The sequence below is a fragment of the Clupea harengus genome, chromosome 3 (genome assembly GCF_900700415.2).
Source record: "Clupea harengus chromosome 3, Ch_v2.0.2, whole genome shotgun sequence".
Taxonomy (NCBI): domain Eukaryota; kingdom Metazoa; phylum Chordata; class Actinopteri; order Clupeiformes; family Clupeidae; genus Clupea; species Clupea harengus.
This window is the reverse complement of record NC_045154.1, coordinates 15,697,714-15,718,014: the sequence shown is the minus strand read 5'-3', so window position 1 is coordinate 15,718,014 and position 20,301 is coordinate 15,697,714. Positions and strand designations below refer to the sequence as shown.

General features: G+C 47.7%; 2 protein-coding genes across 3 annotated transcripts; one reads left to right on the top strand and one right to left on the bottom strand.

Moving 5' to 3' along the window:
* The first annotated feature begins 189 nt into the window (after positions 1-189).
* apba2a (amyloid beta (A4) precursor protein-binding, family A, member 2a) lies at positions 190-16,160 on the top strand. The gene is made up of 11 exons (XM_031564713.1): positions 190-379; positions 5,444-7,885; positions 8,070-8,109; positions 9,432-9,577; positions 10,852-10,938; positions 11,427-11,612; positions 12,159-12,338; positions 13,194-13,406; positions 14,260-14,379; positions 14,752-14,892; positions 15,355-16,160. Exons 2-11 carry the CDS (start codon positions 5,459-5,461, stop codon positions 15,424-15,426), a joined length of 3,612 nt encoding a protein of 1,203 aa, XP_031420573.1. The 5' UTR covers positions 190-379; positions 5,444-5,458; the 3' UTR covers positions 15,427-16,160.
* A 967-nt stretch (positions 16,161-17,127) lies between these two features.
* duox2 (dual oxidase 2) lies at positions 17,128-20,267 on the bottom strand. Of its 2 annotated transcripts, XM_031564712.2 has the most exons (7): positions 20,017-20,267; positions 19,487-19,649; positions 19,306-19,363; positions 19,029-19,163; positions 18,282-18,489; positions 17,935-18,149; positions 17,128-17,748 (listed from the first exon to the last, which is right to left on the bottom strand). In XM_031564712.2, the coding sequence occupies exons 2-7, from the start codon at positions 19,631-19,633 to the stop codon at positions 17,516-17,518; spliced, it is 996 nt and encodes a 331-aa protein (XP_031420572.1). In that variant the 5' UTR covers positions 19,634-19,649; positions 20,017-20,267; the 3' UTR covers positions 17,128-17,515. The 2 variants fall into 2 exon arrangements, with proteins under 2 accessions (XP_031420572.1, XP_012674048.1); XM_012818594.3 differs by having other exon boundaries at positions 19,487-20,267.
* Between the last annotated feature and the right edge of the window lie 34 nt (positions 20,268-20,301).

Here is a 20,301-nt window from a genome sequence, read left to right as displayed (position 1 = left end):
CAGGCCTAAGAACAGGACCTCATCATCACTCTCATTTAATAGGCTCTATTAACTAACAATAAAAAAATGTAAAAGCAATGTAATTAAATGAATAGAGCGCTATGGAGCTCGGACGTGTCACCAATCAAACCAACTGTGTATATGGGTGTATTGGGCGTACTGTACATAGGCTACTGATGTAATCAGTCGATCAGACTCGCTATCCCGACAAGGATGCTCCTTGGCCGAGAATTGTTACACAGATTCCCGGGCAGACGCTCCTTCGTCTCCAAAAAAATCTTCAGGTTCCGGGGTGTTTTCTCAATAGATGCTTTATGCACTAAAGCAAGTCTTACACATCGTGTTCACTCAACCCATTGAGAACTCCAGAACGATTCTGGTAAGGCATCTGGCGTGTTTTTCCGTCCGTTTCCCACCTATATGACAGTAATATGGGGCATGGGGTTTATTATTGTGCGCACATGATTTGGAGTGTGTGGCGGTCCGCTGCTTTAATGGTGAATTGGCCAAGTGCTTGTTCGCCACCGATCACATAACCAGTAGCTAACATAATAACACAGTGTGTGCGAAACAAATGATTTTCATTCATGTGCACCAGCAGAATGGACTGGGTATTCTGTGGACATCATATGTATTTGAAGGGTGACGGTTTTAATTGCATCGATAAAAAAATTGTTGTCCACAGCGTAGTCCATAATAGCTTGCACATGATAGTTTTGTAAAGGCCTATCTGTTAGAATTCACGTATGGCTATTTTAGGCTGTTAGATGACTGTAAACGTGTAATTGAAAGCCCGCTAATGTGTGTGTGTGTTCGTGTGTGCAGGTGTGTGTGTATGTAGGCTATGTGTGTGTGCGCACGCGTGTGTTATTATCACTTATTACTAGTATATTGATGTATCATCTGAAATGGGAAAATCTCTCCATCAGCATCCTCTTGTGTTGGCTCCGCTTGAGGTTGCGGCAGGCAGTGTGGCGTTTGGCTTAAGCTAGTCACCAAACCTTCCGTGTATCATCCTTACTTTACTGGCCTTCCTTATGCTTTGCTCTGTTTGTCAGAGGGAGAGATGTATGAACTGTCCTGTCTGTGGGACAGTCTGTCAGTGTGCTGGCCAGAATGCCAACATTCAGGACAGAGGCCTACATAATCCAGTCAATACAGAGTTATGTCTCTGGCACTGCAGGCCACAGCTACTGTGGCACAGGGTCCTTCAGAGCTATTCTTCATTTCAGATGGAGATGCTGGGGCTGGTCGAGCTTTGTGTGAGAGGTTTAGTGTTGGGCGGGGGGCGGGGGGGGGGGGGGGGGGTCCTCAGAGGCATGCTTGAGAGCACAGGGATAATCACTGATCCTCGCCTGTGGTCTGGCTGTGTGGAGGAGGACTGGACATGACGACACCGCTGAAGAACTCAGCAGTCCTAAGACAATCACACTCACACACACACACACTTCTCCCAAGAGTAACATGCCCTGCCTCAAATGCCTCCACGTATTTCTCACAGAGAGATTTTCCAATTGGTGTGTGTGTGTGTGTGTGTGTGTGTGTGTGTGTGTGTGTGTGTGTGTGTGTGTGTGTGTGTGTGTTCACTGCTACCCTTCTTGTTCTGCGGGTGTTCTGTAGGCACTGTGTTCTGATTGGCTGTATGCTCCTGGAGTGTGCTGTGTTGACAGTACGGATCCTCGTCTGTTTGTGTGTGTGTGTGTGTGTGTGTGTGTGTGTGCGGCGCTTTGCGGTCATTAGCAGCGCTTAAAGTCCAGTGTTCATCCAGCTCCACTCATTAGTACTGAAGACTCTTGGACAAACAGAGCAGCATTTGCATTTCGATGAGACAGCAGGTCCTGCTGGACTGGGCTGGACCGGGCTGGGGCTTTGCATTTCCTCAGTAGAGCGATAACATCCCCCTTTAGAACATCTTTTATTTATTGGAACTAGAACATGGCTGCACCGAAAGAGCGGACGTTCTTGCGGTTCCCTCGGTTCCACTTTGGCTGGTGTTGAAGAGCAGACTTTCTTGCGGTTCCTTCTGCTCAGCCTTGGCTGATGTTGAAAAGCGGTCAGAGTATGAAGGCCTCTAGAGTTCACATTCTGAGCCCTAAATTTCCCTCAGGATAAATAAAGTATCCATCTATCTATCTATCTATCTGAGCTTAATCACTAAAAAAACGAACTCGTGAGTATCATACCAGCCCTGGTAATATCACAACTCCTCAGCTTCAGGCAGAGCAGATATTCTGTTGAATCAGTACAACACAGAAACAATCATAACTCTTCAGTTTCATGTAGAGCAGATATTCTGTTGAATCAGTACAACACAGAAACAATCCTAACTCTTCAGTTTCATGTAGAGCAGATATTCTGTTGAATCAGTACAACACAGAAACAATCCTAACTCCTCAGCTTCAGGCAGAGCAGATATTCTGTTGAATCATAACAACACAGATACAATCATAACTCTTCAGCTTCAGGTGGAACACTTCTGATTTTCTGTTGTGATTTTAGTCACCTGGAGTTGCTCTGGCTGTGACCACAGACATTTACGCTCACAGACATTTACACTCACAAAAGGTTAAACTCACAGATGTTTACACTCGCAGATGTTTATAGTCACACATGTTTACACACACAGACATTTACAGTCACAGACGTTTACACACACATTCTTTAAGACTCACAGACGTTTGCACACACAGTCTTTAAGACTCACAGACGTTTACACACACAGACGTTTGCACACACAGACTTTTGCACACACAGACGACTTTTGCACTCACAGACGTTTGCCCACACAGACGTTTGCATTCACAGACGTTTGCACACACAGACGTTTGCATTCGCAGGCTGCCTCTGGCTTGGCTTCAGTAGCTGTGCCCTGTGTCTTGCCTGTTGTGAAGGGGGATCAATGGGCAGCAGCTGATGGCTTAGTGGAGGGACAAAGTCTGTGCGGTCTCCACAATCTGCTCTCACACATCAATAGCATACTAATGAACCCCCTCTATTCTATCACTTCTTTCCTCCCATAATGAAAAAGTTGGCCGTGACAGCTTTACTAGACCGCTGTTCTGCCAGGGTGGGTTTGCAACATTTCCAAAAGTGGCCTACGTGTCCTATAGAAGGCATGACTGTACTGCAGTAGTCTTGAATGCAAATGTGTTTGCTGTGACTAGAAGTTTAAGGATTTAAAGTTTCTCATTTGGAGATCAAAGGAATAAATTAATGTAAGCCAGGCAGAGTTCCCCAGAGATACGAGAGCTGGGTAATGAGCCTCAGCACCAGATAGAGTTCACATGTAGCCCACGCAGGAGGCAGCACTGCTAATAGATTACATATTCCACTGCGCCTATCCCCTTTCACTCGCCACTTATAGACTAATAACACTACACCTCCCTCAGGGGGACATATGTATACCCCTGGTGGACATATGCCCCTGGTCAACGTGTGTTTATCTCTTTTAGTTTGGTTTTGGACTACAGGCCGAATGTCAGACGCCGGTAGGCTGGAAATCGTGAGAGAGCGGGTCACTGATAGTACATCTGAGGACAGAAGCATGATGTTTGGTTATGGATGTTTTTCTTTTGGGCCTGGAGAAGCCGGGATGCACTGCATGGATGCATGTGAAGTGATTGGTCCAACCCAGGGGGAAGATACAGTAGAGTGAAAATCCTCGCTGTTCCCAGGGTGCCTCTCATCAGAAGGCAAAAAAATCCCTGCAGTTCACAGAAACGCATTGGGCGGCCTCCTGCTGTGGGGAAGTGCTGAATCTTGCTGATCTTTCTTCTGACACGCTGTTTGAAATGGAGGCTCTCTGTTTGACAGCAGAGACCTGTTAGGATGCTCAAACGTCTGTTGTTATGGATGAGGGACACAAGGCCACTGTCAGCAATTTGTGAAGGCACTTGTCTGGCCCACAATGGAGTGTTATTATCATACTGTTGGGGTTTCTGTATTGCAGTGAAGCTGTTATAGTTTGACTAGCAGCACAGTACTGTGCTAATATTATGCTGTTAGTGTTTGACTAGCAGCACAGTACTGTGCTAATATTATGCTGTTATAGTTTGACTAGCAGTACAGTAGTGTGCTAATATTATGCAGTACTTTATTTTCACATGTTTTCTACTGGCATTACAGGAAGTGTATATGTTGTATAGCTCCGTGGGGATTGTAATCCATGTGTTTGGTGTTCCCCTGCTGTGCCCCCTGAGCAAGATCACCATGATATGGCAGTGTGATATGAAAGGACCATGATGTAGGATGTGATGTGTAACAGGACCATGATGTGTGATGTGATGTGAAACAGGACCATGATGTGTGATGTGATGTATAACAGGACCATGATGTGGGATGTGTAAAAGGACCATGATGTGTGATGTGGAACAGGACCATGATGTATGATGTGATGTATAGCAGGACCATGATGTGTGATGTGATGTATAGCAGGACCATGATGTGTGATGTGATGTGAAACATGACCATGATGTATGATGTGTAAAAGGACCATGATGTGTGATGTGTAAAAGGACCATGATGTGTGATGTTATGTGTAACAGGACCATGATGTGGGATGTGTAACAGGACCAGTGGTGGGCAGGATTGAAGAGGCTCCATTAAGCCCACAGGAAGAAGTTCAGGGCCAGTGGCAGTGTGATATGGTAGTGGTGAGATGTGTAGTGTGATATGGTAGTGGTGAGATGTGGTAGTGTGATATAGTCGTGGTGACATGTGGTAGTGTGATATGGTAGTGGTGAGATGTGGTAGTGTGATATAGTCGTGGTGACATGTGGTAGTGTGATATGGTAGGGGTGAGATGTGTGGTGTGATATGGTAGTGGTGACATGAGATGTGATATGGTAGTGGTGACGTGTGATATGGTAGTGGTGTGATATGGTAGTGGTGTGATATGGTAGTGGTGACGTGTGATGTGGTAGTGTGATACGGTAGTGGTGACGTGTGATGTGGTAGTGGTGTGATATGGTAGTGTGATATGGTAGTGGTGAGATATGGTAGTGTGATATGGTAGTGTGATATGGTAGTGGTGACGTGTGATGTGGTAGTGTGATACGGTAGTGTGAGAGATGTGTGATATAGTAGTGTGATATGGTATTAGTGCGTTGTGCGATGTGTTAGTGCGATGTGTTAGTGAGATGTGTGTGTTAGTGCGATGTATTAGTGCGATGTGTTTGTGTGATGTGTGTGTGCGATGTGTTAGTTTGATGTGTATGTTAGTTCAATGTGTTAGTGCGATGTGTTAGTGCGATGGGTTAGTTCGATGTGTTAGTGCGATGTGTTAGTGCGATGTGTTAGTGCGATGTGTTAGTGCGATGTGTTAGTGTGATGTGTTAGTGTGATGTGTGTGTGTGATGTGTTAGTTCGATGTGTATGTTAGTTTGCTGTGTCAGTGCGATGTGTTAGTGCGATGTGTTAGTGTGATGTGTTTGTCTGTCCTCAGGGTTGAGGAGGCTCAATGAAGCCGGCCAAGGCCCACAGGAAGAAGCTCAAGGCCATAGCTTCGGAGGCGGAGCCTGAAGTTGAGGTTGAGGGAGCTGCTTGCCCCACACCTGCCCCCTCAGCATCCCCAGAGAAGGGGAACTCCCAGACACATCACTGCAACGCTATGGCAACGAAGCAGCTTCACAGTAATGCCATGGAAACCAAGCAGTTTCACAGTAATGCCATAGAAACCAAACAGCGTCACAGTAGCGCCGTGGAAACCAAGCAGCTTCAAAGTAACGCCATGGAAACCAAGCAGCTTCAAAGTAACGCCATGGAAACCAAGCAGCTTCAAAGTAACGCCATGGAAACCAAGCAGCTTCAAAGTAACTCCAAGGAAACCAAGCAGCTTCAAAGCAACGCCATGGAAACCAAGCAGCTTCACAGTAAAGCCATGGAAACCAAGCAGCTTCAAAGTAACGCCAAGGAAACCAAGCGGCTTCAAAGTAACTCCAAGGAAACAAAGCAGCTTCGAAGTAACACCATGGAAAGCAAGCAGCTTCACAGTAACGCCAAGGAAACCAAGCAGCTTCAAAGTAACGCCAAGGAAACCAAGCAGCTTCAAAGTGACTCCATGGAAACCAAGCAGCTTCAAAGTAACGCCAAGGAAACCAAGCAGCTTCAAAGTAACACCATATTAACCAAGCAGCTTCAGAGTAAAGCCCTGGAAAGCAAGCAGCTTCACAGTAATGCCATGGAAACCAAGCAGCTTCAAAGTAACACCATAGAAACCAAGCAGCTTCAAAGTGACTCCATGGAAACCAAGCCGCCTAACTGTAGCACCCTGGAAACAAAGCCACTAAACTGTAGCCCCGTGGACAATGAGCCGCCTCACGGTAGTGCCAGGGACACCGATGGACTTGCCACGGCCGAAGGGGACTGCTCCTCATGTGATGGTGGTGTCCGTAACAATGGCAACAGCCCCACCGCAGGCAACAGTCCCACCCACTCCGGCAGTGTGGATGAGGACTCTCTGTCGGAGTACGACAACGTGGGCTCTGAGGAAGAGGAGGAGGAGGAGCGAGACTATGATGAAGATGAGGAGCTGTGCACGGATGCGGACGGCATGACCTACTACGTTCACTGCTGCCCTGAGGACGAGAGCTACATGGAGGGCATGGACTGCCACGAGGGGGGGGAGGCGGGAGAAGGCCCCAGCACAGCCCGCGCGCCAGACAAGTCCATCAGCAGCAACAGCAGCAACAGCAGCAGCAAACCCACACCCAACTGGATCCCCTCAGAGGGCTTCTACCAGGTCCTCCAGCAAGACACGGAGACGCTGGTCTACAAACACCCAGAACCCCTCACCGACCCGACCTTCATCCAGGCTCCCATGGCCGAGGATGAGGAAGATGAGGAGGAGGAGGAGGCAGATGAGGAGGAGGAGGAGGAGGAAGATGACTACTTCCCCTATGAGGGAGAGGAGGCTGAGGAGGACCAGCATGGAGTACTCCACCCGCAGGACGGGAGGGACAGGGGGGGCAGGCTGGAGGAGCGGGGGGAGGCGGAGGAGGAGGAGGAGGCAGAGCGCTGCTGCGGGGAGAGGGAGGAGAGGGGCAGCCCTTACAGAGGGGACCAGAGCATCCCTGAGGACTGCAGAGCCTACACCCACACACCACCCTGCACCCACACACCACCCTACACCCACACACCACCCTGCACCCACTCACCAGCCTGCAGCGACACGCCGCCTTATGGCAGCTACACAGGAGACAGCGAGGAAGAGGACGAGGAGGAAGAAGACGACGAGGCCCACCCAGCCAGACGGATCAGAGAGGAGAGGAGGGGGGTGGGGCGGGGGTCCAGCACCAGAACCCAGTCAGCCGGAGAGGCGAGGGGCAGAGATGGCCGCCACCAGAACGGACTCAGAGGTACGGAGCGGCGCCGCGGCTCAGAGGACAGCAGGTGCCACGTGGAGAGACTCTCCCACAGCCCTCACCACAGCTCAGAGCTGGAGGACTGCGAGGCCCCTGAGGGCCACCCCTACCCCGGGCACGGAGACGGTGGGCAGGGGCAGGGGCAAGGGAACCGGCCCTACCCTGGACACAGGGACACAGAACAGAGGGCGTGGCACACACAGGGGCATGACCCGAGGTCAGAGGTCACTGTGGACCTAGCTGATGAGGTCAGGAGGTCACTCAGCATGGGGAGGCACATTAGTTCCGTGGAGAGGTCACGTGACCATAGGGAGCCTCCTGATAGGCCCAGAGGCCGCTCGCACCACCCCAGGCCGGTCAGCCTTCCCCTGGTGCTTCCTGATGATCTGGAGCGAGCCTCCGCTGACCTGCACTCCCAGTCCACAGAGGAGAGACGCCGATCCGCACACGCCATCCCCGCTCACGCCAGCCCAGAACGACACCCGGAACCAAACAGAACCCAGAGGAACCACAGAGCACCCCAGGTGAGCCGGTGGATGAGTGGTTTCAGAATGGTTCTCTGCCATGATTAATCCACAGCGTTATAGTTCATGTGGATTGGCAACTGCTAAGATGATGAGTTAATAACCAGGTTTTGTATTACTGGTGGATGTGGTAGGTCCTTATATTTGCCCAGTTTTAATCTAACGGATGCCTTTTGTTTTTCAGCAAGCAAAGAAGAATACCTCCTTTCCTAGTTTTGTGGAGGGTAAGTGTATTTTCCTCCAGAGACTTAGGCTATGTCCATACTACAACATTCATGTGAAGTGTGGTTTGAAAATCACTTTTTTGCCAATCCGTTTATGTCTGACCACTTTGTTCAGATTCCTAGTGTTTTTATGAATGCAACATAAAGGTCTCACATAACGCACAACGCACAACACACAGCACAACGCACAACGCACAACGCACAACACACAGCACAACGCACAACACACAAAACAGGAAGCCTCCTGCCAGCCTCGGCCGTCTCTGACGCTGTCGCGGCCTCGGCCGTCTCTGACGCTGTTGCGTAACTTTTATGAATCCTGTGCTGCAGCTGCACATTGCCAAGTGGTAAATTAGCAAGTAATTTGATTTCCCTCTATGTTGTCAAAATGTCAACATTACTTCCGAGGGCAATGTCATTACTATAGCAGCCAATGTCGCAGAGACTGGAAATGAGGATTGACACACAAATCTAATCACTACATATATAATGTGGATAGTCAGGAAGATCGGTTTCTGATGCTCTGCTCCTACACACTGTGGTTCAGGGTTTCTGTGTGGCTCATCCATCCATCTCTCAATCTATCTGTCCATCTCTCTGTCTATCTCTCCATCTCTCAATCTATCTGTCCGTCTCTCTGTCTATCTCTCAATCTATCTGTCCGTCTCTCTGTCTATCTGTCCATCTCTCCGATCATCTGTCCATCTCTCTGTCTATCTGTCCATCTCTCTGTCCATCTCTCTGTCTATCTGTCCATCTCTCTGATCATCTCTCAGTCTATCTGTCCATCTCTCAATCTATCTGTCCACCTCTCTGTCTATCTGTCCATCTCTCTGTCTATCTCTCCATCTCTCAGTCTATCTGTCCATCTCTCTGTCTATCTGTCCATCTCTCTATCTGTCCATCTCTCTGTCTATCTCTCCATCTCTCAATCTATCTGTCCGTCTCTCAGTCTATCTGTCCATCTCTAAGTCTATCTGATCATCTCTCTGTCTATCTGTCCGTCTCTCTGTCTATCTGTCCATCTCTCAGTCTATCTGTCCGTCTCTCTGTCTATCTGTCCATCTCTCAGTCTATCTGATCATCTCTCTGTCCATCTCTCAGTCTATCTGCCCGTCTCAGTCTATCTGTCCATCTCAGTCTATCTGTCCATCTCTAAGTCTATCTGTCCATCTCTCTGTCCATTTCTCTGTTTATCTGTCCGTCTCTCAGTCTATCTGTCGATCTCTCTGATCATCTCTCAATCTATCTGTCCGTCTCAGTCACTCTGTCCATCTCTCTGTCCATCTCTCAGTCTATCTGATCATCTCTCGTGTTCTCAGTTCCAGGTCCATGTGAGCCAGAAGATCTGATCGACGGGATCATTTTTGCTGCCAATTACCTCGGTTCCACCCAGCTCCTGTCGGACCGCAACCCTTCCAAAAGTGTCCGCATGATGCAAGCTCAGGAAGCTCTGGACCAGGTCAAGGTACAGTACTTGGGTTCAGGTTCAGACCCACTACTCCTCTATCAGACCCACTACTCCTCTATCCACTACTCCTCTATCAGACCCACTACTCCTCTATCAGATCCACTACTCCTCTATCAGACCCACTACTCCTCTATCAGACCCACTACTCCTCTATCAGACCCACTACTCCTCTATCAGACCCACTACTCCTCTATCAGACCCACTACTCCTCTATCAGACCCACTACTCCTCTATCAGACCCACTACTCCTCTATCAGACCCACTACTCCTCTATCCACTACTCCTCTATCCACTACTCCTCTATCAGACCCACTACTCCTCTATCCACTACTCCTCTATCCACTACTCCTCTATCAGACCCACTACTCCTCTATCCACTACTCCTCTATCAGACCCACTACTCCTCTATCCACTACTCCTCTATCCACTACTCCTCTATCAGACCCACTACTCCACTATCCACTACTCCTCTATCCACTACTCCTCTATCAGACCCACTACTCCTCTAACAGACCCACTACTCCTCTATCAGACCCACTACTCCTCTATCAGACCCACTACTCCTCTATCCACTACTCCTCTATCCACTACTCCTCTATCAGACCCACTACTCCTCTATCCACTACTCCTCTATCAGACCCACTACTCCACTATCCACTACTCCTCTATCCACTACTCCTCTATCAGACCCACTACTCCTCTAACAGACCCACTACTCCTCTATCAGACCCACTACTCCTCTAACAGACCCACTACTCCTCTATCAGACCCACTACTCCTCTATCAGACCCACTACTCCTCTATCCACTACTCCTCTATCCACTACTCCTCTATCAGACCCACTACTCCTCTATCCACTACTCCTCTACCCACTACTTCTCTATCAGACCCACTACTCCTCTATCCACTACTCCTCTATCCACTACTCCTCTATCAGACCCACTACTCCTCTATCAGACCCACTACTTCTCTATCAGACCCACTACTCCTCTATCAGACCCACTACTTCTCTATCCACTACTCCTCTATCAGACTACCAGAGCTTTACTTGCAGACTCATTATAAGTAAGTGAATATTGAATATCATTTCTCAGCATTTATCTGTGACTGATGAAACCATAACCTTGTGCGTATTGTAAATCACTGTCAGATATTATAAGTCTACAAGAATTTGTCACTATGCTCTCCTAGTTAATGCATATTCATACATACTTGCTATGCATACTCTCTGCCACTAGAGGGTGATATAACACCATTTTCCTCCCTTTCAGAGTTCAAATGAAGACGGTCCGGGCCTTACAGAAGTGGATCTTTTCATCTCCACAAAGGCGATCAAAGTCTTAAATGCTGACACACAGGTTTCCCTGGAGATTTAGATTTTTCAAAGCATGTTTATCTTCATGTAAATACATCCTGTCACAGCGTTTAGAATATGTTGTTTCATCACGACCCAACCAAACTTTCTAACTCAACCTGCCCGCCCCAATTAGGCTTCTGTGTGCAGTATGCAGGGGTTACCTGTGTACACGCAGAACACTGAAGAACGCTGAACACATTATTTTATTTTAAATACAGGAGTGTGTTGAGGTGTCTTTCCCCAGTGTGCATGTGTCCGCGTGCGTGCGTGCGTGTGTTCGTGCATACGTGTGTCTGTGTGTGCGTGCGTGCGTGCGTGCGTGCGTGCGTGCGTGCGTGCGTGTGCTTGTGTGCTTGTGTGTGTGTGTGTGTGTGTGTGTGTGTGTGTGTGCTTGTGTGTGTGCATGCGTTTGTGTGTGCGTTTGTGTGTGAAACCTTGACCTGCGTGGCCGGCTGATGCCGTGGTCTCTTCTGCATGTGGTGTGTCCAGGACACGATCATGGACAACGCGCTCCGCACCATCTCCTACATTGCCGACATCGGGAGCGTGGTGGTGCTGATGGCGCGCAGGCGGATGTCCCACTCCGCCTCCCTGGACTGCACCGACACCACCGGCGCCGCCGCCGACAGCAGGAAGCAGTACAGGATGCTCTGCTTCGTTTTCGAGTCTGAAGACGTGAGTATCAGGAAGGGCGAGGGCTTGAGGGCTAACCGCGTTACCACAGGCAGAAGAGATGAGATAAGAGTTGTTTATCGTGTCAACAGGAAGCAGTACAGGATGCTCTGCTTCGTTTTCGAGTCTGAAGACATGAGTATCAGGAAGGGCAAGGGCTTAACCGCGTTACCACAGGCAGAAAAGATAAACTAAGAGTTCTTCATCGTGTCAGTATTACTGGGCAGCGCAGAGGAACTAAGAGTTCTTCATCGTGTCAGTATTACTGGGCAGAAAAGATAAACTAAGAGTTCTTTATTGTGTTAGTATTACTGGGCAGCACAGAGGAACTAAGAGTTCTTTATTGTGTTAGTATTACTGGGTACAAGCGTGTATCTGAGTTGATGTAGTTTTGTTTGGAATGTTTTCTGTTGTGTGTGGGTAAGATAGAGGTTTTGTACTGGACTATGTCCCATTCTTCTGCTTTACGCTCCCTTCAAGTAGTCTCCTCTGTAATGAGTAGCCCCCCCACCCCCCTCCCCCCCCCCCCCTCTCCCCCCACTCCCCCAGGCCCAGCTCATAGCCCAGTCCATTGGGCAGGCGTTCAGCATGGCTTATCAGGAGTTCCTGCGATCCAACGGGATCAACCCAAAGGACCTCAGTCAAAAAGACTACAGTGACATCATCAACACGCAGGAGATGTACAACGACGATCTGATCCACTTCTCAAACTCAGAGAACTGTAAAGAGGTTCGTTCTGTTTAAATCTCACTTCTCAAACTCCGAGAACTGTAAAGAGGTTCGTTCTGTTTAATTCTCACTTCTCAAACTCCGAGAACTGTAAAGAGGTTCGTTCTGTTTAAATCTCACTTCTCAAACTCCGAGAACTGTAAAGAGGTTCGTTCTGTTTAATTCTCACTTCTCAAACTCCGAGAACTGTAAAGAGGTTTGTTCTGTTTAAATCTCACTTCTCAAACTCAGAGAACTGTAAAGAGGTTCGTTCTGTTTAATTTCCACTTCTCAAACTCCGAGAACTATAAAGAAGTTTGTTCTGTTTAAATCTCACTCCTCAAACTCCGAGAACTGTAAAGAGGTTCGTTCTGTTTAAATCTCACTCCTCAAAACTCCGAGAACTGTGTTTAGTTTAATGTACCGTCTCAGTTGTCATATGGGACTCTGATTAGCTAAATGATCTCAGACTTACACACACACACACACACACACACACACACACTCACACACACACACACATACACAGAGACTCTGGGGTAGTGAAACACATCTGTGTGTTAGGAAGCCTAATGTGACCCTTACAGATGAAGTTCTGAGTCTTCACTCACTCTCACACACACACACACACACACACTCACACTTTCTCCACGACAGACCTTTTACGTTTGCTAGTTACAAACTGTCTGTGAGGCAGCCATTGGCAGCTGAAGTTTCTGACTATTTGTCACGTGTTTAAAAACCTTTACGCACACACACACACACACACACACACACACACACACATACACATACACATACACAATAACACACACACACACACACACACACACACACATACACAATAACACACACACACACACACACACTCTGCAGCTGCATGTGGAGAAGCTGAAGGGGGAGATTCTGGGCGTGGTGATCGTGGAGTCGGGCTGGGGGTCCATCCTGCCCACGGTGATCCTGGCCTGCATGCTGAACAGTGGCGCCGCAGCCCGCTCCGGCAAGCTCAGCGTGGGAGACCAGATCATGGCCGTCAACGACACCAGCCTGGTGGGACTGCCCCTCGCCACCTGCCAGAGCATCATCAAGGTAAACACACACACACACGCACGCACGCACGCACGCACGCACGCACGCACGCACACACGCACTCACACACTCACACACTCATGGGGTCTACATCACACACACACACACACACACACACACACACACACACACACACACACACACACACACACACTCATGGGGTCAACATCACACACACACACACAAACACACTCATGGGGGCCCTCTCTCAGAGACAGAGGGAGCCCGGGCCTACTCCCAGACTACAGCAGACGAGAGAGAAGCAATATTAAACACATCACACAAGGTTTATATAGATAGAAGTGTATCTAATGCTGACGCCATGAATGTTTAACATCTCAGTCATTCTAGGTCCATGACTGAGCTTCTTGTCTTGCAAGGATGTCTGTTCTTCCCAGGGTCGAGAGCACATTTCGACCCTGTCACCAATGAGCTCACCCAAACATGCTCTTGCACATATGCAGACTAAGTGGCACCTAATAATCTTAGTTACACACACAGAAACACAGAAAGCCATGTTCCTGCTTACATAAGAACATGATTCATACAAGGTATATTAATACAATGCACTTGATTGAGCCATTAACAGTGTTTCGAAATGGTCTCCATCATCCACCATGTTTTTATTCTTTTTATTCTTATAAATGTACTTTTAATTTTTTCGTTTCTTTTTTTGTCATTTTTATTAGTGTTTTGTATACTTTTATTTTGTCTTTATTTTTCCTTTTGCTTTTATTTATGTAAAGCACATTGAACTGCCTCTGTGTATGAAATGTGCTATATATATAAACTTGCCTTGTGTGTGTGTGTGTGTGTGTGCGTGCGTGTGTGTGTGTGTGTGTGTGTGTCCCAGGCTTTAAAGAACCAGGTGCAGGTTAAATTGAGTGTGGTGAGCTGCCCCCCCGTCACCACCGTTCTCATCAAGCGGCCCGACCTCCAGTACCAGCTGGGCTTCAGTGTTCAGAATGGCATAGTGAGTACAGCGACATACACACACACACACACACAGAATACACACACACAGAATACACACACACAGAATACACACACACACACACATACAGAATACACACACACACACACAAAGAATACACACACACAGAATACGCACACACACACACACAGAATACACATTGAATACATACACAGATTGAACACATGGAACACTAACACACACACACAGAATACAATCACACCCACTCAGTCACACACTCACTTTTAGAGCAGGACTAACACACTTCTCACAGCTGATCAGAACCGATGCATTATTCTACACATAAAGCTGTTTGCCCACATATGAGCGTAACTAAGAGTGCCGCCCCTCCCCCCACCCCCCCCCACCCAGATCTGCAGCCTGATGCGGGGGGGCATCGCGGAGCGTGGGGGGGTTCGCGTCGGGCACCGCATCATCGAGATCAATGGACAGAGTGTGGTGGCCATGGCCCACGAGAAGATCGTCCACGCCTTGTCTGTGTCTGTCGGAGAGGTACACACACACACACACACACATACACACTCACACACACACACACACACACACATACACATTCACACATACACACTCACTCACACATACACACACACACATACACACTCACACATACACATTCACACACACACACTCACTCACACATACACAAACACACACACACACTCACTCACACATACACAAACACACACACACACATACTCACACACACACACACACACACACAGACAGACTCACACTCACACTCACACTCACACTCACACTCACACACACACATACACTAATACTCACTCTCTCACACACACACACACACACATGCACACACACACTCACACTCATACACTCACACACACACACACACACTCTGTCAGAGGTACACACACACACACTGCAGTGTTTTCTGTGAGTCTGTGAGGCGTGTCCAGTGCCTCTGAGCTGCCTCTCTGTCGCCCCCTGCAGATCAACATGAGGACCATGCCAGCGGTCATGTTCCGCCTCCTCACCGGACAGGAGACGCCCGTCTACATCTGACGACTTTCACCAACAACACCGCACTGTGGTTGGACCACTGGTTACCATGACAACCGAGAGCCCCTCCTCACCCCCTCGCCATGCTCCTATCAGTGTTATTTTTACCGTGCGACTTGACTGCTAGGCCTCTCCTAGCCGTGGTCTGTGATTGGATAGGGTGTGTTTAGCGTTACTAGTTGTTCCGTGCACTGTCAGTAGTTTTGACTAAAAACAGAACCACACGTCGTCATCTTCTTCGTCCGTCACGGAGCCTCTAACCAGCCGAGCCGCATGTGCAGCATGCATGCCTTGTCACAATTAAATGACATCATCATGATTATTTTTTTAAAACAAAACAGGAATGCAGAAGGAAACATGTTTATTTTTTAACAAGAGCAAGGCTATGATGTAAATAGTTGAGTTGGTGGTTTTGGTGGTGCGAGATTAAGAAACACAGGGACTAGTTTGGTCTTTTGGATGAGATGCTTATCTATGCAGTGGTGTGCCCCACTTTAGTAAGGACTACACACACACACACCGATGTGTCTGAGTGTGACTCTCATATGTGTGAGAAACTGTAGAAGTTCTAACGTCCAAAGAGTGTGTGTGGATGACGAGAGAGAAGTGCTTCACCTTAGAAACATATCTCACTCTCACTGAGCGGAGCCCATCTGATTCACACGCAAAGCAATCCCACTTACTTTGGCATGGGTTCCAGGAAGATGGCAATACATAACAAGTACATGTGTGTGTTTGTGTGTGTGCTGTATGTATTAGCAGTGTGTGTGTGTGTGTGTGTGTGTGTGTGTGTGTGTGTGTGTGTGTGTGTGTGTGCTGTATGTATTAGCCATGTGTGTGTGTATGCTTTATGTATTAGCCATGTGGGTGTGTGTGTGTGTGCTGTATGTATTGGTCGTGTGTGTGTGTCTGTGTGCGTGGGTGTGTGCTGTATGCAGGGACGTGCACAGGAATTTTGAAGGGCCTTTGCTCTGCCCTAGAAAAAAAGGGCAACACGTTCATTTTTGTAACCGCCGCCGCCACGCCCCTCCCCCTGCGTGCATATTCTGCCTATATCACCTAAAAATGTGAAATTGTCAGGGTCAATCACTAACCGCCGCCGCCACACCCCCTCCCCCCGCGCACATATTCCGCTATTTTTTTTATCTAGGCCTACATGAAATTCTGCAGCCGTTATACTATTTTAAAAAAAATTATAATTTCCTTCGGAGGGTCAACTTGAGTCGAGGAGGGCAGACTTTAGCCCCCTCCTGTGCACGTCCCTGGGTATGTATTAGTCGTGTGTGTGTGTGTGTGTGTGTGCTGTATGTATTAGTTGTGTGTGTGTGTGTGTGTGTGTGCGTGTGTGCGCTTTATCCATTAGCCGTGTGTGTGTGCTGTATGTATTAGTCGTGTATGTGTGTGTGTGTGTGTGTGTGTGTGTGCGCGTGTGCTGTATGTATTAGTCATGTGTGTGTGTGTGTGTGTGTGTGTGTGTGTGTGCGCGCGCTGTAAGTATTAGCCATGTAAGTGCATGAGTATTATGGCTGGTAGGCAGGCCCGTGGGGAAGAGATTGACATGGCCTGTGAATAACCGTACATTAATCACCTAGTTGGCTTTTTAGTTGCGTCTCAGTGTGGAAGCTGTGGTACTGGACTTACACTGGGGGTGAGTCTGGACACAGTTATCACTCATGTGTCAAACACCAACATGACCACAGAAGCTTTAGATTCTCTATTTTATTATCTCTACAAAATACGTACAGTATTTACATTCTTTATACATGCTTATATTTACATCAGGCTCAGCACACAGGCACGGGTGATTGACAGCTTGGTCACGGCAGAAACACTCTGTAGTTTATACTGCAGGACTTGACAAGTCTGATCAAGTAGAAGGAAAGATGGCCATGGAGGAAGGAACAGATGCTGTCAGAGTCTCTCCTGAAAGAATGGCGTGAATAAAAAAAGAAAAGAGCATAATGAATGTTGTGTTTCATTAAAGCCTTGCCCTGTAAATGGACTGATAATACTGGTCTTATTTCAAACATGTAATACTGTTTCTTTAAGTATCCCCAAAAAAGTATCTGTTACACCAGTTTCATAAGAAGCGTCAGACTCTTACCACTAAGTGTGTGACGGTCAGAGGCTCCATGGGCACGCCTTTCCTTGGGGCCCCTTCGATGGTGACTCCCTCCAGGAAGTTGGAGTTGAAGTATCCGTGAGGTAAGTTGTGGTCGTCGTCATCGTCATCGTCCCCCCCCACGCTGAAAACCTCTCTAATCCTCTCAGGCACGAGCAGGTCCAGCAGCACCACCAGAGCCCCGATCAGCACACACAACACACCTAAAGAGACACACAAGCCCTTCAGAATGAGCACCTCGCGCTCACCGCTAACCAGCGAACAGACCAGCTGGGACTAGAGTAAGTGCTGCTACAACCAGAGACACATCACAGCCTTATGGGTGGAGTGCTGTGAGGATTATGAGCTGTAGTAACAGACCATATGCATCTTGTCTTACGCTTGCATACCTGTGGCTAATGCTAGCCAGAAGGAATGGCTGTAGGAGGTCTCAAATGCTGCGTCGCCAATGGTGAAGGTGCACTGGGGCAGGTTGAATATGGTGGAGAAGGACGCCATGGAGAAGAAGATGAAGGCTGCCGTGGCGAGCATCATGTAACCAGCGTAGAGAATGACGGGCATGGAGAAGAGAATGTTGGCAGTCAGCCAGCAGCAGAAAGCCGTCCTGCACAGGAGAGAGGCGAGCAGAGCAGAACACTCCTTAGTGTGTATTCTAGAGCGCTAAAGTAACAGATCTTTCTATTCACGTGCATATTCTGGAACAAACTGATGCTCCTCAATGTAGTGCGTGTCTCACCATAAAGTGGCTGACGCATAGCGCCCTGAGTATCTGTACTGGTAGATGAGACCACAGGCGCTGTTGCGGGTGAACTTCTCTGCGATGTAGAGAATCGGGTTGGGAAGACCTCTCTCCAGCGCCTCCTCATACTGCTCGTCCAGCTGACCTGTCCAGCGAAACACTTCATTGTAGTCTATGGTCTCGTTGAGCTGATTCACCGGGTTTCCTGTTGGAGCACAGAGGAGCTGTCACACACCAGGCAGCAGCCTGACATAACCACACACACGGGACCAGTGAACACAGAGAGTCAAATCAGTGTTTCCTCGTTTAGGTCCAGATTAGAATGGATGACATCATACTTACACATCACACGCTCTAGACACATAACTAACATGCTGCGGAGTAAATTCAACACTACCATAATCAGTGTTCATTTTACTCCATATTTTTACAGCATGCCACCTACAAACTTCTGCAAGCCTCAGACCTACTAAAAGTCCTATTAAAGTACAGTACCAGTCAAAAGTTTGGACACGCCTTCTCATTTTTTGAGAAGATTTTTCTTTGATTTTATTATTTTCTACATGGTAGATACAACTTTTTTTGTTTAGTACATCATTCCATATGTGTTCTTTCGTAGTTTAAATGTCTTCAGTATAAATCTACAATGCAGAAAATAATAAAAGTAAAGAAAACACTTCTCAAAAAAATTAAAGGTGTGTCCAAACTTTTGACTGGTACTGTATATGATGAGCGTTTCCTCACCTTTAAGTGTAATGTTGATGCCGTACAAGCCTACATGAAGACCCACGTCGGCGTTAACCACCGCGCTGCTGAAAGACTTGTAGGTGGTGTTCGCTTTCAGGCTGGCTTGCGCCCAGTCAGCCGTGAAGTTCAGCGCTATATAGCGGGACAAACACGGCCAAGTATTTACAGATGCGGTGCGAGACATCACAGTCACTGCATAAGTAGTAACTTGCATCTAAAATGTAAATACAGCCTTTAAATACCTCAGCAGAGATAATGTAGGATAATAACTCACCGACTATTACGACTCCAATGAAGAGACTTATGATTATCCGCAGCAACCAGAAAAACCTCTAGAAAATGGAAAAAGTTAGTTGGAGGCAGTAGCTATATATGACTTCATCTCAAAAGAATAATCTGAGTATAAAAGTTAGAAGTATCTGTAGACGTGCAAAAGCATAACTGATTTCACTCACCGATTTTCCGCGGATTCCTGGAAGAATGAGAAGGAAAGACGCCGAAAGGACTAAGAAGACCAGGATGACCGTCAGCAAGCTGCCGCTGAAGATGAAAGAGGTCCTTTGTAGCGGGTAGAATGGGTAAATGCCATCGTAGAAAGTCATCTTCTGAGGTCCGCGCCTGTGAGAAGGTGGAATTACAGTGAGGATAGTTAGCAGAGGTTCTCAGTTACTCCGAGATCCAGAGGATAAGGCTGGTGTGAGACCGGACTCACCAGTCACCAGCAGATGCACTCAGCTTTACACAGCATGGCTAAAGATTTCACCACAACGAAAGCGCACTCTGATTTTTGCTGCATGCTGAGTATTCGGCAGTTATTCAACTATTAGCGATATTTTACGGTCAACCTATCTCCTAATGCACTAAAAGGTCGCCTGTTGTACCAACCAGGATATATTGTTGACTGTCTAAATAGTGTTTCAAAAGTTTTTCATTTGCACAGTTCATGTGAAATGACACAGCGGCAAATTAAAGCACCTAGGCCTACCTGTAAGTCACCGTTTGGGGGGAGTTTAAAAGAAAAGTGAAGTCTGAAATGTGTCTCGGCTGATGTGAAGCGAGAACCACAGCGATCCATCTTTTATATCGCCCCTGGTCTTCCCAACTCCAGCCCTGCCTGCATCTGCACTGATTGGCATTTCTCACGAGAGGTGTGCACCTGCTCCGATTATCATTTGACGGGAATTCAAAGCCTCAACCTTAATCACACACCTGCTTAGACAAACAAGTAGCCTTTCCAACATCACGCCTTTCCAACATCACATGTCTTCAT